Below are 27981 nucleotides of genomic sequence, written 5' to 3'. Positions count from 1 at the left end.
CACATCGTCCCGACCCGACCAAGAGGCAGCGGACCTCCTGCATCTTCACCCGCATCCCACCCACCGCAGTTTAACTGCACACAGTGCGATGCGCTTCCACTGACAGCACGATGTGCTGAGCTCAATAAGGTTGGGACTGTTTTCATGCAAAGTGCTCGTCGGGTCTCAAAGTAAATCGCGGCTTTCGAGTCATTTTGTCAAGGATAATAATGATGAGGTAAGAGCTTCCGGTCGCCATTTTGCCGGTGTTTAGCGGTTTGGAGAGAAGCTGCATGGCATAAACTGGCCTATTAATTCACTGTATTGGACGCATTCCTATGGCAAGATGTCTAAACGACATCGTTTAGATTTGGGTGATGATCATTCGTCGAGTAAAAAGAGATCGTCCTCTGATGGGTATGTAGCTAAAAGCGTTCAGCTGGTGCGGTGTTGTAGTTTTCCAACACTGCAGTGCGCCCTGCAAGCTGTTTGTTGTTGTTCTGCTGCTAACTGGCCATGCTAACTCTAAGCTAACCTAGTGTCAAGTCTTGTCACACACATGGGTCCGTGAATTCATTGTGGCTCGAATGAAAAGATCACAAAATTGAACAGGGCCGCTGTTGGCAGTTAAACTTGCGCCATAACCATCTAGCAAATAGTAACCATTGTAGCTAACTTAGCTAGCCAGTTAAATCAAATCTCCTGGCTGGCCTGCACGTGGCTACATGTTAGCCGCGGCTTAGCGCGGGGCTCCTGGATCAGGGAGCTAACAACTTGCATACCACACCAAGTCAAATAACAAGCCACAGTGAGCTACTATAAAATCCCTGTGTTGGTAAGGTACGGAGCGTTAATAAAACGCTTTATACAGCCAAACCACTGTGTTGAAGCCGGCCATGGGACGGCCGTCACCCTGGCCTGGCCCAGGCCGCTTAGCGGTGTCAAACTTCACTGCCACGTCCCGTCGCAGATAAACACTGTGGGCGTACCAGTGCCAGTTAGCCTTTGCTGTTAAATCAAACCTCGGTATTAGCAAAGGGTAATCGTGTGTCCTAATGTCCCTAGACCAGTCATTGGGCGGTACGGTTGCCTAGTGGTTAGAAAAGTGGACCCAGGTTCAAGTCTCATATTGGCAGGACACATACAATGCTGATGCATACAATATCACATTATGCTAGATGTGAATTCAAACATCATTCTAATGTAAAAACCACAGAGCCAAACACCGTCTCTGGTATCTCTGTAACACTGATGTGCAAACTGCAAGTTCCCCCTACAGGCAAGGAAATCGAGACTTTCACAGCCAGATAAGCTGTTTGGTGTCAATCACTTCCAAACCAGGAAATGTAGCCCGCGGTTCTAATTACCACAGTCACCCTTAACGCCAAGTTAATCATCAGTTCATTTCTGTGGCGCTGCACATTGTTGTCACATGTTTGGGACAGAATCTTCTCTAGTCACTAGCCATAGAAGACAGTAGTAAATGTTAACTAATGCAGAATTGTCATAGGATATAAGAGTGATACATTTCCAAGTTGAAATTTAGTGGTATTTCAAACGGAAAAGATACAAGATATTACCAGCTATTTTAGGCCAATATGCCAGGTAATATTATTCACTTTTTTAGCCTTTTTAGCCTTTATTTATCCCAAGAGCATGCATGTTTTTTCAACTCTTCACAACTCTTCTACATTTGGCCACTGAGCAACTTCACTACAACAACTGGGGGTTTGGTGCTGCACGTTGACCTGACAGTCAACGTTGTGCTCAGTTTTCCAGCCCAGGTTTTCCCAGCTGTTGTGGGGATTTGAACAGTTCACCTTATGGTCACAAGCCATGGAATATGGCTTGTTACAATAGGAAAAATTGTTCCTTTTTACTTGATTTGCATTGTAGACAATTAGTTTCTTCATGACCTTTACATGCTACACTTGATTAGGCTATGTCTTTCGCCACTGTGAATAAGAATGTGCAGTAACCTTTTCATGTGATTTGAAGAAAAGAACTTGACATGGCTTAACATTTGTGCTCAAAGTTGTGCCTTTTTATAGTTTTGTGTAGGCCTATCTCCAATTCTGGTTTCACTTTGACCGTTTCTAGGTCAGATTGTTTTGATGTGGTCAGTTCCAAAGTGTGTGCGTGAGTGTGTGTGTCACCTTTCACACCTTCCCCTCACAGGCGTGACCGCGACAGGGACCGTGATGAGCGGTCAAGGGACAGGGACCGGGACCGCGACAGAGACCGCGACAAGGACAGAGAGAGGGACGTGAAGCCCTCCGCGGTGTCCCTCAACCCCACTGCAGGCTTCCTGAAGCAAGCCGCCATGCACCAGCAGATCAACCCCTTCACCAACCTGCCCCACACGCCGCGCTTCCACGAGATCCTCAAGAAGCGGCTGCAGCTGCCCGTCTGGGAGTACAAAGAGAGCTTCAACGACATCCTGGCGCGCAACCAGAGCTTCGTGCTGGTGGGAGAGACGGGCTCTGGGAAGACCACGCAGGTAGAGGAAGGCAGAGCTTTTAGCCTAGCTCCCATACTAGCACATAAATACACACAATGCAACAGGGCGGTCAAATGCCCCTAAAAAATTATATTTGACTGTGAACTGACTGCGTCAAATTGGACTGAATTTCAAATATCACTGATGAAATTTACACAGTATTGACACATGAAAGCAGGGCATAGTGAATGCACAGTGCATTCTAAGCAGATGGAGATTCTATCTGGAGTTGATTCACAACATGTACATTTTCCGTTATTTAATTTCTTGAACGATTTGGGTTGGTGTTTTGTTCTTAATTTGCAAGACAGAAGATGTGAGTAAATCGCTGGGTGAGTCTTGGTAAGATTTGTGTCAACTTGTAAGATTTGTGTCAATGGACAGTCATCTGAACCCCAGGCTTAATAGAGTGGGAGTAAGACAAATTTTATTAATCTTTAATCTTAGCAGGCTTTTTAACTCTGAGCAAGGGGATACCAGGTGAGAGTACCATCAGCAAAAAAGCTGGGAGATGTGGCTGTGTCATAGACATCAGCTTTGCAGGAGATGGCCGGTACTGTGGTTATTAGGAACTTCCAATAAGTAGTACTTTTGGTAGAATGCCTTTTTAGTTAGTAGATACACATATGAGTTCATCCACCAAAATTGGCTGCCTTTTTGTCATGTCACTTACTTGCTTTTAATTGGGTGAACCTTTGCGTTTAAAAATACAATTACCAAAAATACTTTGGTGATGTGAACCCTGATGATAAGAAAAGAAATGGTTTTGATTGTTTTTTATTCGCTGCTAACAATACGTTTCAGAAAAAGTCTGAACATAGATCGTGGCCTGATGTTACGTGACAATTCCTCGTAAACCCGTGGCGGTGCCTACTGAAATATAATAATGTTCCATCCAAGTGAAATATCACTTTATGACCTTATTTCCTTTGTTCAGATGACCTTCAGTTTCTGGAAACACCCCCAGCTGCACAATTAATAGCTTGATACAAATGAGCCTGCTGTCTTTTTTTATATGCTATCAAAAATGGCAATTTGATTTTTCAGGTGCATACCTTTTTAAAAAGGCCTTCAAGCTAGTTATGACAAAAGGAACAGCATGTTACATATTGCTTTGCACTGCAGACTATTGTAGAAACATCTATCAATGACAGAAGGCGTTTGATTTTTGCATGCAGTTTCTTTGGGTCAATCAAAGCCTGAGTGACCACTGTCTGCTGCCCCTCAGATCCCCCAGTGGTGTGTGGACATGGTACGGGCAATACCGGGGCCCAAGAGAGCAGTGGCCTGCACCCAGCCCAGGAGGGTGGCGGCCATGAGCGTCGCCCAAAGGGTGGCCGATGAGATGGATGTCATGCTGGGCCAAGAGGTGGGCTACTCTATCAGGTTTGAGGACTGCAGCTCCGCCAAGACCATACTCAAGTAAGTACAAGTACAGATTTTACACAGTCCTTTTTTTACAGGCTACAGCTAGCTAACTAAAAATTATTTTAAAACACATTGTAAAAGTGCACCTATTAGTGTGAGACACAGTCCTACCTTTTGATAGATAATAGGGTTGCACCGATCTGATATCAAGTATTGGAATTGGAGCCAATTTGGGTGAATTTTGAGGTATCCGCTACAGGTTGTTCGATCAACTTCCAATCCATTTATATTATCCATTAATGCAAATTAACATAGAAAAGTGTTTGCCGTAAACAAGCGTCGTCCATCACTTATGAGAATGCGACGCACTGTTTGAAAGCAGCTGGGTAGCAGTTATGTCTGCAGTCTGGACTTACTTTAAACCAGAGAGTGAAAGCAGTCAAACAGCTAATTGTACTGTTTGCAAGGCAAGTGTTTCGAGGGGTGGAGGCAGCAGAGCTAATTACAGTACGACTAATTTAACCGGCCACTTGAAGAAACACTGTTTGAAGGAGTACAACGAGTTCTTACAGATAGTAGCTCAGAAGAAGTCTGTGCCCAAGCTGTACTGTACAGTGCACTGGAAAAAATAGATAAATTGCCCCACGACAGTGAAAAAGCTAAAACAATAAGGATGATCATTATGCACTGGATGACCAGCCCCTCTTGGTTGTGGAAAATGTGGGCTTTGGCTGTTTAATGGAGCGTCTCAGACACTGTTGTCTGGATTGCTTGAAAGATGTGACCACAGTTGGTTTCACTACAGACATTTGAAGTTCAGACGTCTGCCCCATGTCAGTGCCGAGTTTCACTGCACACTGGAGTGGTCCGAGCTTTACTTTATAAAGTGTGATTTAAAAAAAATACACACTTTTAAATTAATTACAAAAATATTGGATTGGTGCTCTGTATTGGTAGATACTCAAAATTCAATAGCCTGAATCGATATCAGGGGGGTTGCTGGATCAGGACACCCCTAGTAGATAATATATGAATTTCCAAAAGAATATGTCCCAAAGAAAAACAAAGGTGATTTTTCTTCAGATGCTGACATGAGCAGTCAAAGAGTAGACACAGTAGTTCTTTCTGAACATGAGTAGAAGATTGTGGGAGTGAAAGTTTGCAGCTAAGGTGTGGTAATTTAGAGTTAAGGTTACATTTTCCTACTTGGGAAATATTAACTTGTTTTTGTTAATTAGATACTGCTCCATAAATAACAAAGATGATTTATAGAAAATGATGCCGTAAACCGCGATGAAGTTTGATAGCACACAGGTGTAGAGGAGTGCAGCCCACAGCACTGAGGGGAAGAATTTGCTAATTTCCTTGATCTTAATCAGGATTTTAATCAAATAATTCAATTGTTCACATTTGACTTTATATGATGACGAAGCCTATGTGCACACCTGTCTCAGTAACCGCCTGGCTGCCTCTCCTCTATCACCCAGGTACATGACAGATGGAATGCTGCTGCGTGAGGCCATGAACGACCCCCTGCTGGAGCGCTACGGTGTCATCATCCTGGACGAGGCCCACGAACGCACATTGGCTACTGACATCCTCATGGGGGTCCTAAAGGAGGTGGTCCGCCAGAGGTCTGACCTCAAGGTAACCCCGGCACTGGTCCCAGGAAACGGACATGTCAGGTGTTGAATGATCAAAACAAAATAAAAGCTTGCCCTGACTATCTTTGCTCTTTGAGAAAAAACATAGATGGACTCAGTTCCCTCAAAGTTCTGAAAAGGTCTTTCTTTGGTGGCCTTGTGCAGTTTCACTTGTTAGTCACAGGATTAGACATGGTAATCGTAGGATAGCGGGTGCCTTATTTTTGAAGGTAGTGCAAGTTCGTGCTAAAGCGCCAATTAGTCAGTACCCACTTTTACAGTTTCCAGTCCAGATCAGGGGTCTCCAATTGCGCCATGGAGGGTCGACAGGATGCAGGTTTTCATTCCAACCGAAGACTACACCAGGTGATGTCACTGATTAGTTCTTCCTCACTGGTTCAAGGTGTGCTAATCAGTGAAATCACCTGGTGTTGGATGATTGGAGACCCCCTGATCTAGATAACCGCCTCACCTCTAAACTCTGTCTGTGAGTCTTGTAAAGTCTTGATAGTAGTCCGTCGTATCCACAATTATGCCCCAGTTAATGCCAGCAAAACACATTGTTACAGCCCTAAATATTACGTCCCCCTTGAATAAATTAAGAGGCAGCCAGTGTTTGCGTGCCCCTCTTCTGTCACTCCTCCCTTTTGTCACATTTTTGCCCCCCCCCCCCCCCCCCCCCCCCCCCCCGTCGAGAAACGTCGTCGTCGGGTTCAGAAATGCACAGCTAGTCCCCTCTGCAGCGGCAGTGGAGACTGCTCCTCAGGTCAGCCCATTTTAAGCCAATCAGCCGGGGGGGAGAAGCCGACTTGCTGGCGTGGCAAGGAGTGCAGAGGCAGCTACAGCTTTTATAGGCAGAGTGTGCCAGACGTAATTCTCATAAAGCAGATGGGTAATGACTAGTTGTTTGTCAGCGTGGAATCAAAGGTTAGACTTTTGTTCGTGGACTGTTAAATGAGGTCTAGGTTATTGGGAATGATCCTCCACCCACACCCTTCTACCTCCTTCATCCCCATCCCCTCCCAAATTTGAAAGTTTAATTTGCCTTGATTAAGAGCAATTATGATGTCTCGCAGAGCGTAAAGCGAAATGCCGCGACGCTGGCCCCTGAAAATGTTTGAGATTGAAAATGGGAGACGTGCCTCCCATCAGAATCCTAATGCGCTCCATCTAATGGGCTCTGGGGAGAACATTGTGTACCCAACCTCAGGAGGAAGGACTGTCATGGCTCTGTATAGGTCAGGGACTTTGAGTTTAATGTCAGCTTATACAGTATATCCACCATCTTGGGTTTGCTCCAGTGCCCTCATCCTAAATTCTGCTCCAAAGCACTATCCATCCTGTGTAGCTTTTTGCACCCTCCTCCACTTTGTCATCCTGTATTTGGTGGCACCCTTGTACACTTTGAATGTGTCCTTATCCCCTATTACTGTCATCATCGAGCCATATCAAATGCCAACTCATTCCTCACTTGAGTGCCCACTCCCATAATAACCACCGTCATTTACACTTGGCTGTCTGCACATTCTGCACATTTTTTTTAACATCTTTTTTCCTCTTACATGAATACATTGTCCCTCACCATTCTCTCTCTCCTCTCTCTCTCTCTCTCTCCTCTGCCCTCCCCTGTTCAGGTCATTGTCATGAGTGCCACGCTGGACGCCGGTAAGTTCCAGGTCTATTTCGACAGCTGCCCGCTGTTGACCATCCCCGGGCGCACGCACCCCGTGGAGATTTTCTACACGCCAGAGCCGGAAAGGGACTACCTGGAGGCGGCCATCCGCACCGTCATACAGCTCCACATGTGTGAGGAGGATGTGGGAGACGTTCTGCTCTTCCTCACTGGACAAGAGGTACGACTCCATAGTTTTTTGAAGAATTTTTTTTTTTTTTTTTTTCGTGGAATGCAGCCCACTTTGTCCTACAGCATCCACTTGGGAAGCTCACTTTGAAAAGTGCTGTTGCAAGCATGGCCTGCTATTATAGTTACTTTCAGGCTGGGAGGCAGATTCAGGTTGTGATGGTTGTAGGGGGGGAAGGCGCTTATTGATATAGCTCATGTTTGAGGTATTGCATTTACTTACAATGACACTTTTTATATTCAGTCATGTTGATCTTTCTTTTCTCAGACACATTTTTATTAGATTTTTTCTATGACACTGTTATTTCCCTCTAGGTTTTTGTTCACTCTGTACAGAGGTTTGACACAAGTCCCGGAAGTTTGATCTTGCATACTAATCTAACTTCTTAGTTCTTCTCCTGAGTAGTGTTCATTGCCTAAACTTTCCTCTCTTGCTTTCTCTCATGCACGCACACACACACACACACACACAGTAACGCACGTGCACACACGCGCGCACACAGCATAAATGATCAATCCTTAGATTGATAGAGATGTTTAATGCATGTGGCTGTGCCTGTGTTTGGAAACCACCAGGATTTGCAAGGGGAGGGGAAAAAAACGAGGAGTGACCCAGATTCTGCCCTCCCCATGAATCCCTGAAATTAAGTCATTTATTATTTTTTCCCTCCTGCAAATGTTGTCCACTGATGTGTAATGGAGGGCAAGGTTCATGCCCAAAATGATGAATTTGGTCACAGCTGGGTGGACACACACACACACAAGCACACACAAATGTTTCAGTCTCCCGATCACGGGGCAGGAGAAACAGCCTGTCAGAGCCAACAGTGCCTGTGCTGTTATGATTATACTCTCACCATTCTCACAAAATGGTATTTTAGGCCAGCTGATTGGTTGTTGTTGAGAAGGAGAACTAAATTGGTGTCAATGTAACACAAATTCCTCTGGGGACTTAAACTACTTGTTGGATTTTATTTTAGTATTAACACTTCTGTGCCCTCATACTTCTGAACATCACTCCTGATTTCCTTTTAAGGAATCCTTAAAAGGAACTCGTATCCTTGTTTGTCTGGCCTTCCCAGTCACATAGTGACAGCTTGTTTATTAGCTGTGATTATTCATCACTCACCAGCGGCTTGACTGTTGCGCCAGTACACCTACATCCGTTTTCATTTGCCAATGCGGGATCAATATGTGGCTCGTTACGAAAGGGATGAAGTCATGGAGGGCATTGTGTTTGAAGTGGTCTCCTTCGAGGGCTGGTAATTGATTTTAGATTTAGTGGTGTCCCAGCTGCTCGGACGGCCAGGAACGCTGATAGCCTCGCCTTTGAGTGTGTGCAGAGAAGGCCGGGAGGTTTGCGGGTAATGTGTTAAACATTGTTTAGAGTTGGGTGTATTTTTTTTAATGTGTGTATATACAAGCCCCCCCATTCCCTCCCCCTCGGCTTGCGCTGTGTGTCAAGCCAAGGCATTACTGACAGCGCTCCCACAGCGAGTTCATTAACACCCCCCCACCACCCCCTTAATTGGGTTAAAGAAGTTAATGTGAGGTAGGTCTGGCAGAGATGGGTGTTCAAAGGGTGCTGCAGCGCGCCCTCGAGCGCTTCTTAACCTCTTCAGTCTCCCAGCAACTTTGATGTAGACTAATGATCGGGAGGCAGATCTACGGCAAAGCCATAGAGCCTTTTTATCTGACTCAAAAAGGGCAGGGCTCTTTTCCTCCCTCTTAGAGTTTTTCGTGAGATATTTCATTGCCACAAACAAACAGAACTGAAGCACAAACTCCAAAACAAGAAAGTCGAAACTTATCACAGCTGTTGAGCAAAGATAAGTCCTAATATTTAAGCTTCCCCCTCAGCAGCTAACATCAAAACACAGGGATTGGCGGGGTGTTGTTTGCTAGTCAAGGGGAGTGCCTTAATGTGTTGGTTATGAGCTTGGCTGTAGATTGTCGCTTCTGGGGTCGCAGGGAGTGCTGGTGGACAGGTTCCCGACACTGGCCCACTGCCCCTGTGCGAGCATGCGCGCGCACACACACACACACACACACACTCTACATGTCCCATAGGAAGGGACAGCCAGCTTGCTCCCAGCGCTTTGGCAAAGAGGTCCATTTTTTTCATGGCAGCTGCTGCATCCAGAGGCTTGATAGGCTATTAATACCCAGGCTAATTTTACCAATCCATTCAGATTTACCCTCTTCCACTTGTCAATGTGTTGATTAAGAGGCACATGGCCATCAGCAGGGTTTGACTTAATGCGATCAGCAAGGGGACAAACGGGGCTGCTAACACTCTTCCAAACCAGAGAGAAAACAGGAAACATCACAGTAGCACTTTTTCATGTCAAGGCAAGTGTTATTGGCTTCATGCAGCGGTACAAATTATGTCAATTTCAGTCATGCTTTAACTAGATTCAGTGCCATATGTTTTTAGGGAGAGTGGAACAAAGATTTCAGAGTAGGCTCGTGGTCTGTTAGTTGTATTGTTGACCCGATTAAATAATGGAAAGTATGCATGAAGAGCTTTGATGTATCTATGTTTTACAGTAGCCCATTATCTGTCCACAACCTCTAATAAAATGTTGGGGAATCAAAGTGCCTGTTCTTCAGTGCCATGTGACATTATCCAACCTTGTAATGTTACTGCATTGCTCCCATGGGCCTGCAGGTGGTGCAACAATACAGGCTGTGATGTGGCGCATGTAGTAACTGGTGTTTGAGAATCACATTTTTGTTGGGGACAACAAAGAAAATGGCCCTTCACAGTGGCAGTGGGAGTTACTTAAAAATGAAAAGCTGTTATGTTTTGTCTTGGGCCATACCAAAAATTGTGTGTAGTGTAAGTATTAGTTACTAATTAATTAATTAGTGTAGTACAGATTAAAAGGGTGTGTGTGTGTGTGTGTGTGGTGGAAATAAAACAAACCGTATTCCTATGTTAATGGGTTAATCAGGGGGTACTTACGGAATAGCCTATATAGAGATATTTTGAGCATTTGATTATTTTATTCAGACAGGCCAGGTTAGAATGGGCCCGAGCCCCCGAGTCTGCCATCATGTTTTCTTATTCCCGTCGCTGCTCAGGTCCTCTGTCTGTCTGCCAGCCCACCGGCTCTAGAACGTTCAGCTTCACTAAACTGATCTGCCATGATTTGCCGCTGGTTATGCATCAGTGCTGCAGTCTCATCTCACATTCCCCCTACAATACTGCACTGTGGAATAATGAACCCGGTTTGTGTCTGTGTCTGGCTGTGTGTGTGTGTGTGTGTGTGTGTGTGTGCCTTCTGAGCGTGCGCGTCCATGTTTTCCATGATTGCTGCGTTTGACAACAGAGCCACGGGGAGCTCAGCAAAGCATACTGCAGTCCAGGTTTAATTTCCTCCGTCAGATGGAGCGATAGGCAGAACAAATGTACTGTAGCAGGGAACCGCCGTTTCCCCGGCCGCCTCCCCCTATCATCCAGATTCACCTCCATTGTTTCTCCAGGTGTTGTTCAGAAGAACCTATTTGTTGTTACTGTTTGCGCACACAAGTGACGCTTGCATTAATTGACGCGCTTCCATCTTTCAGGAAATTGACGAGGCCTGCAAGCGAATCAAGAGGGAGATCGACGACCTGGGGCCTGAAGTCGGCGACATCAAAATCATCCCACTGTACTCCACGCTGCCCCCGCAGCAGCAGCAAAGGATCTTCGAGCCACCCCCACCCCATAAACCGAATGGTGCCATTGGAAGGAAGGTATAACTGCCCTGTTGCTATAAAAACACTGTGAGAGAGAGAGTGATTGAAGTGGGGAGTTTGGAGGAGAGGGTAAGTGGGAGAGAGAAATTGAGAGGGGTGATGTAGAAAGGCTAGATGGGGAATAAGGTGGGTGGATAAGGAAGAGAGCTGGAAGGGAGGGATTGGAAAAACTTCCCCCCCCCCCCCTCAGCTTTGGTGCAGAACTGACTCACACAACATATGCTGCTTTTGTCAGCATGCGATTCTCTGCTCTAAATTATAACTGGGGTATTACTCACGCCCTCTGAGCCTAAGGAAAGTACTGCATTCTCAGTCGTTTTTATCTCTCCACTACATTTGCGCAGGCTCTGCTGCTGCTCTGAGAGGACCTTTCCTCAAACCCTGTGAGAGGTGCACATTACAGAAGCTGACCAAAAACAGGACTTGACTTGTCTTTCAAACAAACAAACAAGCCTTCCATTACACTCTACTTTGATCACGTGATCCAAAAGAGCGTTGGACGATCCTCTTATTGATACAGACACTGGACAAGTCCGGCTTTTTGTGCAACGCTTTCTATTCAAATGGGCTCATCACCACAGTAGCGTCACCACCTGTGCTGCCACGCTGCTGGCCAGGGATCTGACAGAATATCAGAATATCATCACTGCCAGTGAATTAGCAAACATTCCCCCCCAACATCTGATTTGGGAAGGTGTTGATGAATGACTCATCGCTGCCACCTCCCTAATTGAGGCAGATCAGGCTGACATATGAACAGTAAAAAAATCATTGAATGATTTGAAATAATGAGGTCCTCTTGCAGCCTTTAGAATTCAAGTTGTATGTGTATATACATACACACACACACACACACAGGGAGAGAGAGAGAAAGAAAGATGATTTTGACTTGAATTACTAAACGCCAATTGGGGGTCAAATCTGTCATTAAGTTTTTTCTTCCAACTCTGTGCACGCTGAGGGGTCCCCCACAAAGCGTGGATCAAACGTTTGACCCTGGCCCTCCCCTTCCTTCCCTTCCCTGTCTCGGGTTTTATCGTTTTATCTCCTCCAGCTGTCTGTGTGAGTGGTATGTGTGTGTGTGTGTGTGTGTGTGTTTAAAAGAGGCTCAACATTCTCTGTAGTTTGATTACCCAGAGTCAGAGACGGGGATCTTTTGCAAAGTTCAAACATCATCCCTAGTGTTTGCCTATGCTGTTCAAAGGGATGTTGACATGAAAGAGGGCCATGGTTAAGCAGGGACTGGTTTGAATATTACTTGGCCCTGGAGATGGCACCTTCAAGGTCCTCATGGATTTACATACGGCGGTCTAGTGTAATAGGACTACTGGTAAAACTGCTATCAATTTGCAATTTTCCTCAGACAGTGTGCTGCTCAAACAGCAGTGGAGGTAGTGCTGCCTCCTCCTGGCGAGCATCTGGAACAGTCTTTCAGTAGCTTTTTCCTTCTTCCCACTGCTTTTCCACAGTTAAAACAGGCAATAGACAGACTGCTGTGGTCACACCATGACCTCTGAACTGTCAACCCAGTTCCGAAAATGTACACCTTTTTTCTCAAGACCAGTTTGTCAAGAGCTTGCTGAATTGGCAGGGAGTGGCATCTGAAGTGGCGTGCTTAAAATGAATGTGCTCCTCCTCCAGGACCGACTGAGCTAGTCATCAACTGAAATATGCAGCGATATCATCCAGGCCAGCCCAGGAAGAAGTAGTGAAAAAGAATTAAGGTCCACCATGACTGCTGCCACGCATGCCAACGACTGCATTAAGCACCCCTCAATTAACATAACACGCTAGCTCGTCATCTCTCCATTTCTCCAGGAAAGCCACTGATCTCCCATTTTTGAACAGTTTAATCATTTAGAGCCAAAGCTGCAATTCACTGTAATTACTAACAAAGACTATAATCCCACTTTTGCTTTCCAGCGTATCATAGATTGTCTGTAACAAATGGGCTGTGTTTAGTACTAGGTTTGTTTTCCAGCATTGTCACGTTTGGTTATTCCCTCAAATGTCAGTGACGATCCCTCCTAGTATCCATTTCAATGAGCTGCTAATGTGGATGCGTCCAGACTGCTCAAAGCACGTTCTCCATTTTACCAATCAGGGGAAGGCTTTATTTGTCAACAAGGCTGTCTTTCCCAGCAGGGCAAGTGAAAGATGGCCTGCGTTAGCCATCATACTTGCCCCCCTGCAGGTTAATAACCCAGAAATAACGTGCAGAGATGATGCTCTAATGATATTACTGATGAAGAAGCCTGGATTACCCAGTACAGCAACAGACTGGAAGGAGCCGGCCTGTGCCCTGTGTAATGGCCCTCGCCTGCATAAGCCTTCAGAATCGATGCAGTCAATGAGGCTCTCCCATATGATCATGAAATGTGAGAGGGCTGCCATGCGTGTTGTCCGCTGGGGCATCGACTGACTCCTGACACAGGACAGTGGCGACCTCACCTAGCCCCTTTTTGAACCGGACTTGGAGGGCTTCTGTGCCTCTCGTTCCTCCCGGGGAAGTTGCTGGCTGGCAGCTAGTGTCTGTTATGAGACATCACCTGACCGCCTGGCCTGTCTTTTTTGGCCAGCCACTTTGATTCCAGACTGCGACAGCGTGGCTCATTGACTTCACAAAGATGTGATTCCTCCACACCTATGGGCCACTGAGTGTAGCTAATAGCTTTGAACCAAGCAGTTGGCTTTGGTTAAACCCTGCCGTTGACTTGGCTGTCATAGGTAGGCTTTATTATTTTCAGTTATCTTTCAAAATTTAGCAAATCACATTTGCCATATGATGCTCATGTCAGTCAGATCTGGATTGTCATTCATTTAAGAAGAACATTAGAGACAACTCAAACAACCTTTTGCTAGATGCTGTCTGATCAATTTCATATGGCCGCTTTTTGCCATCTCTTCATTCCTCTGCATGAATACAAAGGAATGTTTCTTTTGACAGTTGAATTACTCGAGGTCAAGGGCTGAATGAGGGGAAAAGGCCCTCCCCGGCATTAATAACTAAACGGTCAGGCATTCTCAGGCTGGAGAGAAATCCTCGCTTAAAAGGTGGGATTTAAAAGTCTCTAAGGCTCACAGCTTCAAGACAGCTAGAGAGGCACAGCTACAAAGAAAGTGTGTCAAGTGTGCAAAATTGGTTCTGTGGACCTGTATCAGCCAAGACTACAGAGAACTGTTTTGGTTTTGTGCTTTAAAATGTTTCATCATGAAGGCTACCAAGAAAGTGGACAGCTACCACCAAAGGAATGCTTATTTTAGTCTGTGTACACATAGTCTTGTTGATGAACAAATTGCCTGCTCAACATTTTTTGCATGGATCTGTCTTTTTTTTTTTTATATATAAGCCCTTCGTGTATGTGTTGAGGTCAAGTGCCTTTTCATATTTTTTTTTTTTCTAACAGCATACAAACTTCTTCCTGTCTTGCCGGTTATTGAGCAAGTTAAAGATTTCAAAAGCGTAGTGAGGCATTTTTCTTAACGCCTGCTTGCATACAAAGCCAAGAAATTGGAGTGTCAGTTCCCAGTACAGCAGACTATGACCCGGCTGCCTCAGTCTCAAGAGCTATGGTGCTCAAGCACAACTGAGTCCAAAGGCTTTCTCTGGCCAGTCGGGCTCCACTCTTACATAAGGGGAACACACCCCAGCGGCGGTCAAGGTTCGCGTGAGAGCAGCTGCAAATCTGTCTTCCTCTCCTTCCCTTTCCCTCCTCCCTCTGTTTGTATATACGCTGACAGCGAGAGACCCATAGGGTGATGTGACTCATTTGATTTTTTTGCTCCGATTCAGCTGTCATTTCTCATAGACAGCCTTGCTATAGGGGATAATTGTAATAGAAAAAGATCTGGGACTGGGAGACGGCGCGGGTCCACAGCTTCCCCGCTCGCCTTGCTCTCACCATCCAAACAGCTTTTCATTTCAGTTTTTTTTCCCCCTCCCCTTTCCTCCTCTTGCAGTATTTGTCGGCGCACTATTAAATTTGAGTGAAAATAAACATTGATGCCTGCCCCGCTGCTTTGATCAGCTCCCATACCACCCTGACATTTGAGTTACCCCATCAACCCCCTCCCCTACCCCCTACCATCCGACACCCTCCCACCCCTCCATTCTCAGGTCCTCCAAACTCTGTATCACCATGTGCTAGCTGTGTGGAAAATCTGTTAAAGCATGTCATAATTTTTCAAACATTTGCCTTTACCCAGAAATGGAAACTCGCACAAAATAAGATGTTGCCTCCCTTTGAAGCTTACAACACAGCTACACAGCTTAAACCAGCTCCAGATTCAAACTCCATTGGCTGTGACTCAACCCCCACCTCCCCCAAACACACAGTAATGATTGCAGCTATCCTCCTTGGTCCTCTCTTGATCCTCCCTTGGTTCTCATTACAAAGTGGGTTTTGAGCACCCTTTCAGTGTGAGGGATTCAAATTTAGTGGGTGCAGTCTCTACTTCATAACACCTGCACCCTGGGACGCATGAATCATCTGCTTCATTGGCAGAATGTATCTGCATTTTGCAAACAAATCCAAATGAATGTTGCCCTTTTGTTGTAACACGATTCACATTCATATCTAAAACAACATCTTGTCACACCAGCATTTTCCATGGGCTGGATATGCACATGGATTCCTCGAGGATCTATATTTAAAAGCAGGCCACCTAAGAGAAACTATTACATCAATTACTCGCGCTGTTTTTGAAAAGCTGTGGGAAAGGCTCTCCAAGAGAGAGAAGCTGACATCTTTATAAGACTGGTAACATGCTGAGGGCAGACAGCAGACCCTCCACCCCCCCCCCACTTCCAAAAAGAGCAGAGGTAATGCATTTGGATTGGACGCTGAGCAGCAAGGCAGCTCTCTCCACAAGTACATTGATGCCACATTCGACTTGATTGCAGCAACTGTTGTGGTACTCCCCTGTTGGGTCGCATTAGACAGCGTGTCTGCGATGCACCATAGAGGCATCTCTAGAACTTAATTCACTCAGAGTTTGCCACTGGCTCACTTCAGAGAATGTGTTTTTTCGGGTGTAAGCAAAGCTGATAACACCACCCCTAGTTTGTCTACATTCTCTCTCTCTCCCTCTCCCTCTCCCTCTCCCTCTAGCTCATGCTTTCAGCTGCCAAAGGAATTACTGTGATTTCTTGAATGCTTGATCATGCTTTTCATTTATATTTTGAACAAGTTTAGGTCAGCATTTCAGTAATCTTAACGTTTCACTAGATGAAACCACCTCAGTTCCTGAAGGGTCCGAATCGGCGAGTTCTGGCTGTGTTTGAATGATTGTATATTGGAATGGAATTGCTGAATAACTCAGAACCGTAAATAAAATCAAGTTAAATTATGTTAATGCAGAGTCCAGCAGCAGAGCCTGAGCTCCTTTCACCCCCCCCCCCGACCCCCACCCCCAGGTAAATCATCTCTGAACCCAGCTGTTCTCATTTCCACAGGTCGTGGTGTCAACAAACATTGCTGAGACGTCCCTGACCATTGATGGTGTGGTGTTTGTAATTGATCCTGGATTTGCCAAGCAAAAGGTTAGCTTCCACCCCCCACCCCTCCTCTCCCCCACCACTCTTTATCTGCTCCGATCATCTGCCTCTGTTGCCTGAGAATCCCCAGATAAACACAGCGCTGCGCACCTGACAGCGGCAGAGATGGAAAAGCCAGTTATTTATTCCTCTGACATTTCTCCAGCCTGCAGCCAAGTCATACACATGGCTCAATTGGAGATTATATATGTGCGCCGTAGTGTGTGTGTGAGCACACGTTTGTTTTGTATTAGCTACTGTGTATGTTAGTATGTGTTAAATTACTTGTTTTTCTTTTTTCCTCTAACAATTTCTGCATCACCATGGTTTGAATATCCCCCTAACCAACTATTTAGCTCTTTTTATTTATGTGAAATGACGGTGATCAGTGTTGCCTTTTTCCCATCAGGTTTATAACCCACGCATAAGAGTGGAATCACTTTTGGTCACTGCCATCAGCAAAGCCTCAGCCCAGCAGAGGGCAGGTCGTGCTGGAAGGACACGCCCAGGGAAGTGCTTCCGCCTTTATACAGAAAAAGCTTACAAGACAGAAATGCAGGTTAGTAACAAGGCATTTTGAAAATGACAACTTAGAGAAATTCTACAAGGTGTAAACATGTGATTGATTCTCATATCTGCATTTCTTAAATGCCACAAGCAATTTCTATTCCCACAGAGCAGCCTTATAGCTTAGAAAGCTCTCTCTTATGCAATATTTTCTCCTATAATTCCACGATTTCCAGTTCTGCTGAATTATAATTCTAAGAGCTTGGTTCTCCACCGCTCTGCCTCAGCCCTTTCTCATAACCTGCGCCAGTGACACAGCCACCCTGTGACAAATGAACCTGCGGAGGCCCAGTCCTCCACTTTAACAGGCTAATACTTTCACGTCACGCTGAGTGGCAAAGGGAATTTTTTAAACAAGTTAAATAGCCCTTCATATGCCCTAGACTCCCAGTCTCTGTTCACGTTGACATATGAGCGACGCATGAGGAGATAATAAGCACCCTGACTAATTCATTTTGAATTGTTCCTTGGTTTTTTCTTGTACCTTTTTACTCACAGGACAACACGTACCCAGAGATCCTGAGGTCTAATCTGGGCTCAGTGGTGCTGCAGCTGAAGAAACTGGGCATTGACGACTTGGTACACTTCGACTTCATGGACCCACCAGGTTAGCATGAATGCATGTATGCATTTTGGGGCCAGGAGGCTTCTTAACTCAGAAAAATACATTTCATGACTGTATGTACCAATGTACTTCATATGTGTTTTTTCTTTGCATCCAATATAACACAAAATATGAATCTTTGCATCGCAAAGTTAGACCCTCGTATGTTCGACCCCAAGTGCTGCAGTTGAACTGCATCCCAAGTAAGACACTGTTAATTCAGATAAAAAAATATTTACTATAAAATAATATAAAGATCTTGATTTTGATAACGGTGTCATCCGTATCAATAGAAATGCAGTTACAAACTGCTATGAATCTACAAACCTCTCGTTCAACTGTGGTTGTTTGATGTGCAATATCAAATCTGGGTTGGCTGTGTCACTTGGGAGCTTGGGAAAAACGAATAAGCAAAGATAAAATGATCTTGGCAAATATCAAATACTGCATACTGAATGTTTGGGGATTTGAGAGTAACTGCTCTGAAAGAGGACTACACAGTACTGCATGTTGGTTTGCAGTTTTCATGAACCACCTACTTTAAGGTTGAGTTTATTGCCACTCAAAGAGAGAAAAGACAGTTGAGTTGTGGGGTAGTCATTTCTGGCTGGTCAGTTGTATGATGTGGCTGTCTCTGTTTGCATTCACTTCCTTATTCCCCGCACACGTGCACTAGGCTGGAACTAGGCCAAAAAACAGAGGTGCCTTGTCTCGTTGAGACGCCAAGCTAAGGCACTCTCCAGCCCAGTGTGTGTTCCCACTTTTTCCCAAGGAAACCAGCCCCCTCCTCATCCTTTCCCATCCTTAACCTCACTCTCCCTCCCCCTTTTCTCGCCATAATATAGTTTTCATCTCACCTCCGAGATTAAACCCATCTCTCCCCATCCGCTGTGGCAAACGCCATTTTGAGAATGAAATTGGTTACATCAATAGCACCGCTATCACCTCGGCTATTGCCTTCCCTTTATATTCCTCCAGTGAAACGTGACTGACCCCCACCACCACCCTCACAAAACGCAACGGTAAGCCTCAACATACCACTATGGCCTTGCTGCTGAGTCTAACTGGGAACAGTGGGATAAAGGAAAGGGGGATGATTACCTTATTTATCCACATGGAGAAACCTCGGTCTCCTACTAACTAGCTCCTCAGCACCCTGGAAGCTGTAGCTGGTTTGGCACAAAGGATGAAAAGCTGGTTGTGAGATTTCCTCGACAATCCCTCCACAATATATAGTTACAGTGGATCAATTTTGATACACTGTGTCAAGGGCCCACCCTTTGAGTGAAGGGACAGTTCAGTTGCTGTGTCTGAGATGCTGAGATACTTTTGAAGGTTTTCTCAGTTGGACCGTTACCAGCTGGACTGTTCACACATCAGCTTTATTAAGTGGTTCTTAGACACACACTCACAAACAGGCATACACAAACAAGAGGAGTTAATGCTGAGCCCGGTGAATTAGAATGTCAACATCCTAAATGGGTTGAGGGATTGAATTTGTGTTTCTTGGGCACAAATGAAACCCGTCTCTTGTAAGGTGGTGGTGTTTGATTGTGGCACTGCTTGGCCAACAACAATTCAGTTATTTTGTTCCTCTGTATGGATGCCAAACGGTCTTAAATCAGCTGGATTTGAGTTGAGTTACTGCCCTCTCATTAACTGTCCCCTTCATACTGATGATCAAGGATATCAGCCACAAATGCCAGTGGCTTTTTCATTTGAGCCTGGCCGCAATCTTAATGGGGAACCTTGATTTCCCTCTTACTGTGGAACGCTCAAACACTGGCCTATTTCTCTTGGCTCACCTTGCTCCTCGCTCAATAAGCACAGGAGCGACAGTGTGAGCAGCCAGCCAACCAAATGGAAAATCCAAAAGAAATCAGTAGCGATTTACACAAGGACTTGGCTGGGTGGGATTCATTTGCCTTGTGACATTTCCAGAGAAGTACATTTCAAAGCCAATGTGGTTTAATGTACCTTTAGCCTTTCGTCTCATTGATTTGGCCCTTGGTTAATATATCGGATTCTTGTGTGTTGAGGCGGTCAATAGTTTCTTTCTGATGAGGTGCGTCGTGTATAGATTGGATTTCCACACTGGTTCATCATGTTACCAGTACTTGGAAATCAGATTTTCACCTTTGTTCAGCCCTACACAAGCCGTTGGTGTGGTAAGTAATGTGGCTGGCACTCACTTTGTATAAAAAGTAGCTTTGATGCCCCAAATCGATATTTGTTCATCATAGGAAAATGCCTCCCTGCTGTTTGAAATGGAATTTTTTTTGGGACCACTTGAGAGAAATGAAAGTGAACGAGTACCGCAGCCAAGCCTTGGAGCTAATTTTCAGTTAACATGCAACTGGTCATTAGGCTTCAGCTCTCGGGAGCCAAAGGTCAATAATTGCATCTGGAGGAAAAATCTTTTAACCAAACGTTTGGAGCCTTTTGTGTTGAAGCATTAAGTAGAAGGTTCCCCTGTAATTGCATTAGTTGTTTAGAATTGCTTGAGCGGAGGATGAAAAATGAGCTTCTCTGCCATGATTACCTCTCCACCAAGCTGCTGTCTAGTGTAACTTGGCCATCATAAACCAAGAGCCTCCTGACTCACCTCATGTTCCTTGCCACCCCACCTCCCACCCTGTCTCCCTCTAAGTGCCTGGGCCTTTTCTCAACTTGCATTTGTGTGTTTAGGGGTCCAAGCACCGCAGGTGCTAGAACCCTGTTTTTGGTAGGATTTGTCCTGTGCTGCTTTTCTTTTTCTTAAAACAATCTTGAGCTCCAAGATCACAAGTCCCAGAACCACCAGATTTGGTGGATAGGTTTAAAATCTGCCCCCCAAAAAAACATGCTAAAACACGCAGCTCTGTTTGCTCTGTGTTCATTTAGCAGTGGTGCACCACCACAGCAAGAAAATGATCACCACTGCTAGAGAAAATATGAAATAAAAATTAGTATTGTAATTTAGTCTCACTATCATCTAACTAAATACAGTGTAGTCCAATTGTTTTAGAAGTAATTGTTTTACTTTATTTAAATACATTTTTAGCACTTCAACCTCAACTTTAATCATAACTTGGACCCAAACAGTGACAGATATGGGACAAGACTAGAATTATCCCCCCAAGCACCATGTCTGCATACAATTACAGAGGAAACACTGCAGCTTTATGTTTTAGCTAATAACTCCTGAACCATATGGCATGGAATCAACTCAGATTCCTCGGCTCAAGACAAATCCATTGTACATACTCGTTTCATTGTGAGAGACACAAACAGAAAGTGAAGCTTAATTCCTAAATTCTTGGTGCAAGAGCAACCAAACGTCACGCGTTTGGGATGAGTACTGAACTGCGTCAGACCACATTTTGTTGTGCTCCACAGCACCACCGTCAGACCAGCCTTGCAATAGGACTTTTGTTTTATTTCTCCCACAAAGTTGATTTAGTTGCTACCAGATTTTACACATGGCTTGTTTTTTTGTTTTTACAACTGTTTGGTCGTGATGCACGAACAAAGTTAATGACTATGATGCACAAACAGGAAGGGAGGTATAATTCCTAATTGCTTCATGCTAGAACAATCAAATTTGGTGTATAAGTTTCAAATCAACCAAAAAAAAAACCTGATCAGCCAGATGGTGATGCTATAATAAGCAGATTCCTTCATTCAACATCCATTGCATATACTGGTTTCAATTCTGCCTTTATAATTTTCAGCCAGTTTGAATTTTATGCAAAACCTCTTTTACACTATTTCTCCCCATGTAGATCCAATCCACGAATTTTACATAACACCTGTTTGGACTTCCTAGATTTTTGCTAGACTTTTGAAATTCCAATGTGTTTGCGCAGTGTCGCCATCAACTTTGTTTGTGTGTCACAGTCAGACACAAAGTGAAGCATTTAAAAAAAAAAAAAAAAAAAGGTTTAATGCTAGATGTTTAGGATGGGCCTCAGAGTGTGTCAGACCACATATGGTTGTGCTCCATAGCGCCACCATCAGGCCAACCTTGCAATAACGCTTTGCAATAATGCATGTGGCCAGGACACACAAAGAAGTTGACAGCGAAGATGAGCAAACCTACACATGTAATGCTAAAGCAATCAAATTCAACATACATATTTGTGAAGGGGTTTGAAAGTGTATCACATTACATTTGGTCATGCTCTATAGTGTTGCTGTTTGGACAAATGACCAGTTTTGCAAATTGCGATATCTCAGTCGTTTGTATGTTTGTCCAGTCCATGGCTATCAATCGACTGTTTAAAATAAATAAAAATGTGTTTATTGATGCATTCGACAGGCAGGTGGGGAAATTCAGATTTTGAAATTCGTTCTGACAGCCTCGATATAGAATATATTAAATCGCCTGTTTTTGTGGCCTAATCTTTTTCTGATTCTCCTTTGCCATCAATACCCCATCCACCCCTGTTCCCCTTTCTTCAGCCCCAGAGACGCTGATGCGGGCGCTGGAGTTGCTGAACTACCTGGCGGCACTCAACGACGACGGCGACCTGACTGAGCTAGGCTCCATGATGGCAGAGTTTCCCCTGGACCCCCAGCTGGCCAAAATGGTGATCGCCAGCTGCGAGTTCAACTGTTCCAATGAGATCCTCTCCATCACCGCCATGCTGTCAGGTAATGCTCAGGGCTGTGGCCCACGGCGCGGGTCTTGAGCTGCTACTCATTCCGTTTGCTGTGCTCATGGACCTTGCTTGATAAATAACTGACGAGCTCAAGGGAAACACCCAGAGCAGTTTGTTGATAAGTCCTTATGCGTATTTACCTTCTCTGATCCCTCCTGACTGATATTAGCCAATATTTTTAAGGTTCACAAAAAATAATTGAACTGCCCAGTAAATTAGGTCCATGATTAGGTGTGTTGATGTAACATGAGGATTTTATGCAGACATGTTGCCCCATTTATGGTCACAGTAGTGTGTTCCCAAGCTAGTCCATTTCACTTTTATCAGTCACTCATATGAATGATATTTAACAAGTGATATTTTACATATTGTGGGTCACTTAAAACCAAGCCCAGCAATATAAGCAAGTCACACCACAGAAGTTGAATTTCAACATTGACCAAGAGTAATGTGAACCTACTGAACTTACAGACAACATGGCAACAGGAGGGTGAAGCCAGTGGTGTCAGCTGATATTTGTGAGGAAAGAAAAAAACTGCGTGTCTACACAAATTGTTTGTGTGTAGTCTGAGCAGCACCAATGTGCTGCAGCAGTAATTGCAATTTAGGCTTGCCAAAGCAGAATGCTGCTCATTGAGATGAATCTGACTCCTTTGAAGGGGAGGGAGAGGGTCTTTGAAAGTGGGGGAAAATGGATTTAACTAGCCGTTTGGACATAGTATGCACTTACAGAAGGTGTGTCAGGAAGCCAGGTTTTTGTTGAGTTCATTAGAATAAGCAGCAAAAGTACGCCGGAGAATCGTCCCGCGACAGCAACCAAGCGCGAGCCTCGCTAAACACTCGGCTTTCACCTGTTAAAGGCACAATCAAGCATGTTTTGACGTTAAGCAGTTCAGAGCGAGTTCATGGAAGGGAGAGGGTGCTTTGGTGTGCCAGGCGGTGTCTTCTGAGTAACCCCTTTGTCTGAGTTTTACCTTGCCTCAGTACCAGGTCCAGGATAGGATGCTTGTTTTGATAGTCTGCACCACAACTGAGGGAGACTCTTGAGAGAGACAGGCCTCGCAGGTTTACTACAGCATAGGGCCATATGTAGCACATCAACCTATTACCTCATGATAGGAGAAAGCTAGCTCTTGGTGCCCATCCTTTTCCCTCTCTCTCGGCCCTTCTTCCCTCTTCCAACATGCACCCATGGCCATACAGTGTGCCCTGTGAAGTGCTCTGTGCCTCTCTTGAGCTGAGGCCTTGTTCCTCTCTGTGGGAATTGCTTAACTCATCCCTATGGGCGGCTGTGTTGGGGCCCATACCAACCTTGTTTAGTCCCACAGTGCTTCGTCCGGCCCACGGAGGCTAAGAAGGCGGCTGATGAGTCCAAGATGCGCTTTGCCCACATCGACGGAGACCACCTGACGCTGCTCAACGTCTACCACGCCTTCAAACAAAGTACGTGCCCCCTAGTGTGTGGACACACACATTTCACTGAGTTAGTCAGAATAGACAGAATTATTTCACAGTTTAATGATGTCTTAACCTTAAATCTACCCTTCCCTCACACAGACCACGAGTCCACTCAGTGGTGTTATGACAACTTCGTCAACTACCGTTCACTGATGTCAGCAGACAATGTTCGCCAGCAGTTGTCCAGGATCATGGACCGCTTCAACCTGCCGCGGCGGAGCACAGAGTTCAGCAGCAGAGACTACTACACCAACATCCGTCGAGCCCTGGTCACTGGCTTCTTCATGCAGGTCAGTGGGAAATCCTTCACCAGCGCTCACCAAAGCATATTGCCTTTGTTATATACGAGTAGGAAAGTTTAACCTGTATAATAATAGTTGAGACCATCACTGTTTTTTTTTATAATAAATATCATCCATTATTGGAATTGTAACTTTATTGGACATGAGTGGAGGATACACAATGGCGAACTAGATCTGTTATTTGAGAAAATGTAGGTGTAATGTCTTAATATCCAGCTCCACTACTATTCTGATGCTCATTGAAGTGTTTGTACAATTGATGAAGCTCAACAATGACAAAGAAACTTGTTAGGTTAATGCTGTGAATAAATGTATGCAAAGTATTTGTACTGACTAAAACTGTAACTGAGATATTTGTTATAATGGATAGCCTCCTCTGAAGTGTGTGCGCACACACAGCCACTTTGATTTAAACACATAACAAGAAATCAAGCCAATTTGCTCCTTGTGCAAGGAAATAAATGGCATTTTGCGAGAAGCCTTTTTCGGGGGTACCTGAAACAAGCAACCTGACAAGTTGAATTATGGCATTAATATTTAAATATTTGTCAACATTAACCTTTATCTTGGAGACAAATTTGCAGCTCGTGTTCGAGTTTTCAGGGCGTTTGAGCTCATGTCTTTGTTTGGAAAGGTCTTTATTGAGACTGATTGCCTTGGTTAATCACAACAGCCACCGTCTGCTTAACCAAGTATCTGCAAAGTAGGGAAAAACCGCTCCTCTCACTGCCCAGTTACAAATAAGTTTCATGTCTTCAGTCTCGCATGCTGCTTTTGGTCATTAAAGCATTAGTAATTTACTTGGATTTACATGGGTCAGTTAAGTTTAAAGGACAACACCGGTGTAATTAGATTTTTTTTCTCTTATTGCCCATAAAAAGAGTAAACTCACTGATGTATAGCCAGTCAGAAACTGCTCCTGTCTGTTCTACTGCAGGTTTGCCTGGGCTGTTCAACATGATGTATTACGTCAGTCAAGGCAGCAGTATGTCTCTGTGAGCTGTTTTTAATGATTTTTTTTAAATAATGGGAGCCTATGACTTCCATAGAGAGTGGATTTTATCCGTATTGAATTATCGTTATCAATACACTGACAGATTGTGAATCGAGCAGCTACAATTTAAGTCAGTTTTGGGACTTGCCATCTCTCTTGCAGCACTGGATTGGCCACATAGAATAGCTACCTTCTTATATATGCTCTGCTGTGCCTTGCTGCTCAAAATACTAAAATAAAACTAAAATGAAAAGTTTCTGAAGTGAGAACTTCACTAAAATTAACAACCCTGCAAGTGGAGGCTAATCTGAAATTGAAATCATAATTGACAATAAAATGAAAACTAATTAAAACGACAAAACCACAGTAATCCTAACCTATTGTGTTAAGTGACATCCATTGATCCTATTTCCTATAACAAAATAATCTTCATGTCAGTCAAGACAGATGCTTCATCAAAATGGTCGGCCAGAATCAGGGTTTTATTTGTGTACAAGGAGTCATTTCAGAAGAATCTCAAGTCTCAAGGACCTTAGAAACAGCCGGAAGACAAACGATAGGAAAACAAGGGCAAAACCTGACTTGCTCTTACTGTCTAGAGGGGCTGTTGACGTGGTGATGACACGTGATTGGTATTCATATTAATGTTAGCGGGGACATGCAGGCCACAGAAGGAATAGCAGCAGAAGAACCACCTTGTGTTTGAGACAGAGGACGCCAAGTGTGAAAGCCCCTCCAACTGCTACGACTCCACCGTCATGCTCACCTTTTGCTGACTCTGCATTTATTTGACATTAATCGCATCAGACTTGATCTTCTGGAAAACATTATTTGAGCTGCGTAATACCTTTTTTGAATCTGGGCGATATTTCACCGAGCCTGTTGTCGAGCACATCTCAGATTTTGTTTCGCGTAGGCATTACAAGGCGTCCATGTGCGTTACCGGTAGTGACAGTTAGTCCTCGTCTCTCCCTGTGCTGTGAACAGATCGCCCACCTGGAGCGTACGGGCCACTACCTGACGGTGAAGGACAACCAAGTGGTCCAGCTGCACCCCTCCACTGTGCTGGACCACAAGCCCGAGTGGGTGCTCTACAACGAGTTTGTGCTCACCACCAAGAATTACATCCGCACGTGCACCGACATCAAGCCAGAGTGGTAAGTTGCACCTTTCTGCCATTTTCCGCCCCTCACTGGGGTTCACATCCCACCCCCTGCCCTCCGCCCTGCACCTGTGTGCGCGTTATTATACTTTTAGTTGGTTTTCAGCGTGGGTTTGGTATTTCTAGTTTGTTTTCTTTTTTACATTCTAAATGTTTCGTTAAATTCTTATTTAGTTTCACTTCTAGTTTGAGTATTTTTGGTAGGGGTGTTTTTTTTTAAAGATATTAATGAGAGAAGTTCAGAACAGGTATTTTGTAATGCAAACAAATAAGAAATTTGGTTTAAAATCTATTTACATGAATTTTTCAATTGGTGTTCACTAGAAATAGCCAAAAATTCCCAACAAACAAACAACAACAAACAACAAACAAGATAGTTTTAGTTGGGTTTCAGTTTTTTCTGCTGGGGGGGCTAACTGAACAAAACACTGGTGGAGGGGGGGATGCCCACTTCATGACAATGATATACCTGCAGTCATGCACTAAACCCTGTAGCATCTCTGTGGTTAGTGAATGGTTTGACGGTCCTGTAGATCTATGACAGCCTGATGTCCGCTATCGTAACGGTTTGTGGGTTACTCCTTCATTCTTTTAACACCTGATTGGGCTCATGTTTGAATGCTCGCCCTGGATTATAGCACAGGATGTGTATTGGTAAAAATCCATTTCTTAAATCCACCTTTCTGTCTAAAGTGCTTGTGTATTTCTCATTGTGTGCGTCGGTAAATGTGCCCGCACGAGTGCCTCCCTATACTTCTCTCTTTCCCTCTGTGCACTTGCACATTTATGCATCAGATGTGGTGGGCCTGTGCTTGTCACTGTGCGAATGTGGCAGAACGGCGTTCTCCCACAAGTAAACACACAAGACACACTTTTTGTGACTAATGTTTACTTGCTTCCTCTCCTAGGCTGGTGAAAGTCGCCCCCCAGTACTATGAGATGAGTAACTTCCCCCAGTGTGAAGCAAAGAGGCAGTTGGAGCGCATCATTGCAAAACTCTCAACCAAGGAATACTCTCAGTACTAAGATGTTAGCATGTATTGCAACAGTATCCTCAATATCTGTACAAAGTTGAATCTGAACTCTTCATCTGAGCACTCTTTTTATTATTTTTTTTTATTTTTATTTCCAACAACCTCATTTTGAATTCTATTGTTGTCTCACTGCGTGTAATGTATTATTTTCATAACGTTTGAAGAATTCTGCGTCTCCTGTTGCGTTTGAGGGCCAGTTCTTATTGTTTTGTGAAACTAAGAGGGTGAAGCACTACTCGGAATGGACTGTAAATGACTGGTCATCAGGAATTCAGTCACTGACCATTTCTGTCTGAAGCATGACCCTTCGTGTAGACATCGACATTCCTCTTAAAACTTGTGAAAATGTTAATATGCTAAATGAAGAGCAAACATCCATAATAAACAGCATCCGCTTTGGTGGATTTTTACCTATTTGTTTTGCTTACATTGCTAAAAGGTATTAGTCTATGGGGAGAGGGTTTTGATCGGATGAACTTCTTGTATTTTGATGCAGGCATAATGAATGTTCTCGTGTCAAGGAGATATTAAGAGGAGCGCACTGATTGGTCACATTTCCTGTCAACTGTTCAAATTAATAAAACCG

General features: G+C 44.4%; 1 protein-coding gene across 4 annotated transcripts; it reads left to right on the top strand.

Annotated features, from left to right (window-relative positions):
* dhx15 (DEAH (Asp-Glu-Ala-His) box helicase 15) lies at nucleotides 1-27981 on the top strand. 4 transcript variants are annotated; one of them, XM_071541133.1, is made up of 15 exons: nucleotides 258-396; nucleotides 1013-1018; nucleotides 2158-2479; nucleotides 3708-3901; nucleotides 5335-5494; nucleotides 7125-7343; nucleotides 10925-11092; nucleotides 16551-16637; nucleotides 17041-17190; nucleotides 17697-17805; nucleotides 22246-22437; nucleotides 23766-23888; nucleotides 24003-24193; nucleotides 26187-26356; nucleotides 27270-27981. In XM_071541133.1, exons 1-15 carry the CDS (start codon nucleotides 326-328, stop codon nucleotides 27385-27387), a joined length of 2280 nt encoding a protein of 759 aa, XP_071397234.1. In that variant the 5' UTR covers nucleotides 258-325; the 3' UTR covers nucleotides 27388-27981. The 4 variants fall into 4 exon arrangements, with proteins under 4 accessions (XP_071397249.1, XP_071397241.1, XP_071397234.1 ...); XM_071541148.1 differs by lacking the exons at nucleotides 258-396; nucleotides 1013-1018 and adding an exon at nucleotides 1-129; XM_071541140.1 differs by lacking the exons at nucleotides 258-396; nucleotides 1013-1018 and adding an exon at nucleotides 28-217.

The sequence above is a fragment of the Centroberyx affinis genome, unplaced genomic scaffold (assembly GCF_046629955.1).
Source record: "Centroberyx affinis isolate AG114_WGS23_722 - 3 ecotype Tasmania unplaced genomic scaffold, CSIRO-AGI_Caff_v1 ptg000215l_1, whole genome shotgun sequence".
Classification (NCBI taxonomy): Eukaryota; Metazoa; Chordata; class Actinopteri; order Beryciformes; family Berycidae; genus Centroberyx; species Centroberyx affinis.
The sequence above is the reverse complement of the archived record's forward strand: the minus strand, read 5'-3'. Positions and strand labels throughout refer to the sequence as shown.

Excerpts from the sequence above, each read along its gene's own strand:
- dhx15 (XM_071541133.1), top strand. The coding sequence starts at position 326 with ATGTCTAAACGACATCGTTTAGATTTGGGTGATGATCATTCGTCGAGT. Across the intron at positions 7,344-10,924 it reads TCTTCCTCACTGGACAAGAG|GAAATTGACGAGGCCTGCAA; the intron begins GTACGACTCCAT and ends TCCATCTTTCAG. Across the intron at positions 17,191-17,696 it reads CTTACAAGACAGAAATGCAG|GACAACACGTACCCAGAGAT; the intron begins GTTAGTAACAAG and ends TTTTACTCACAG.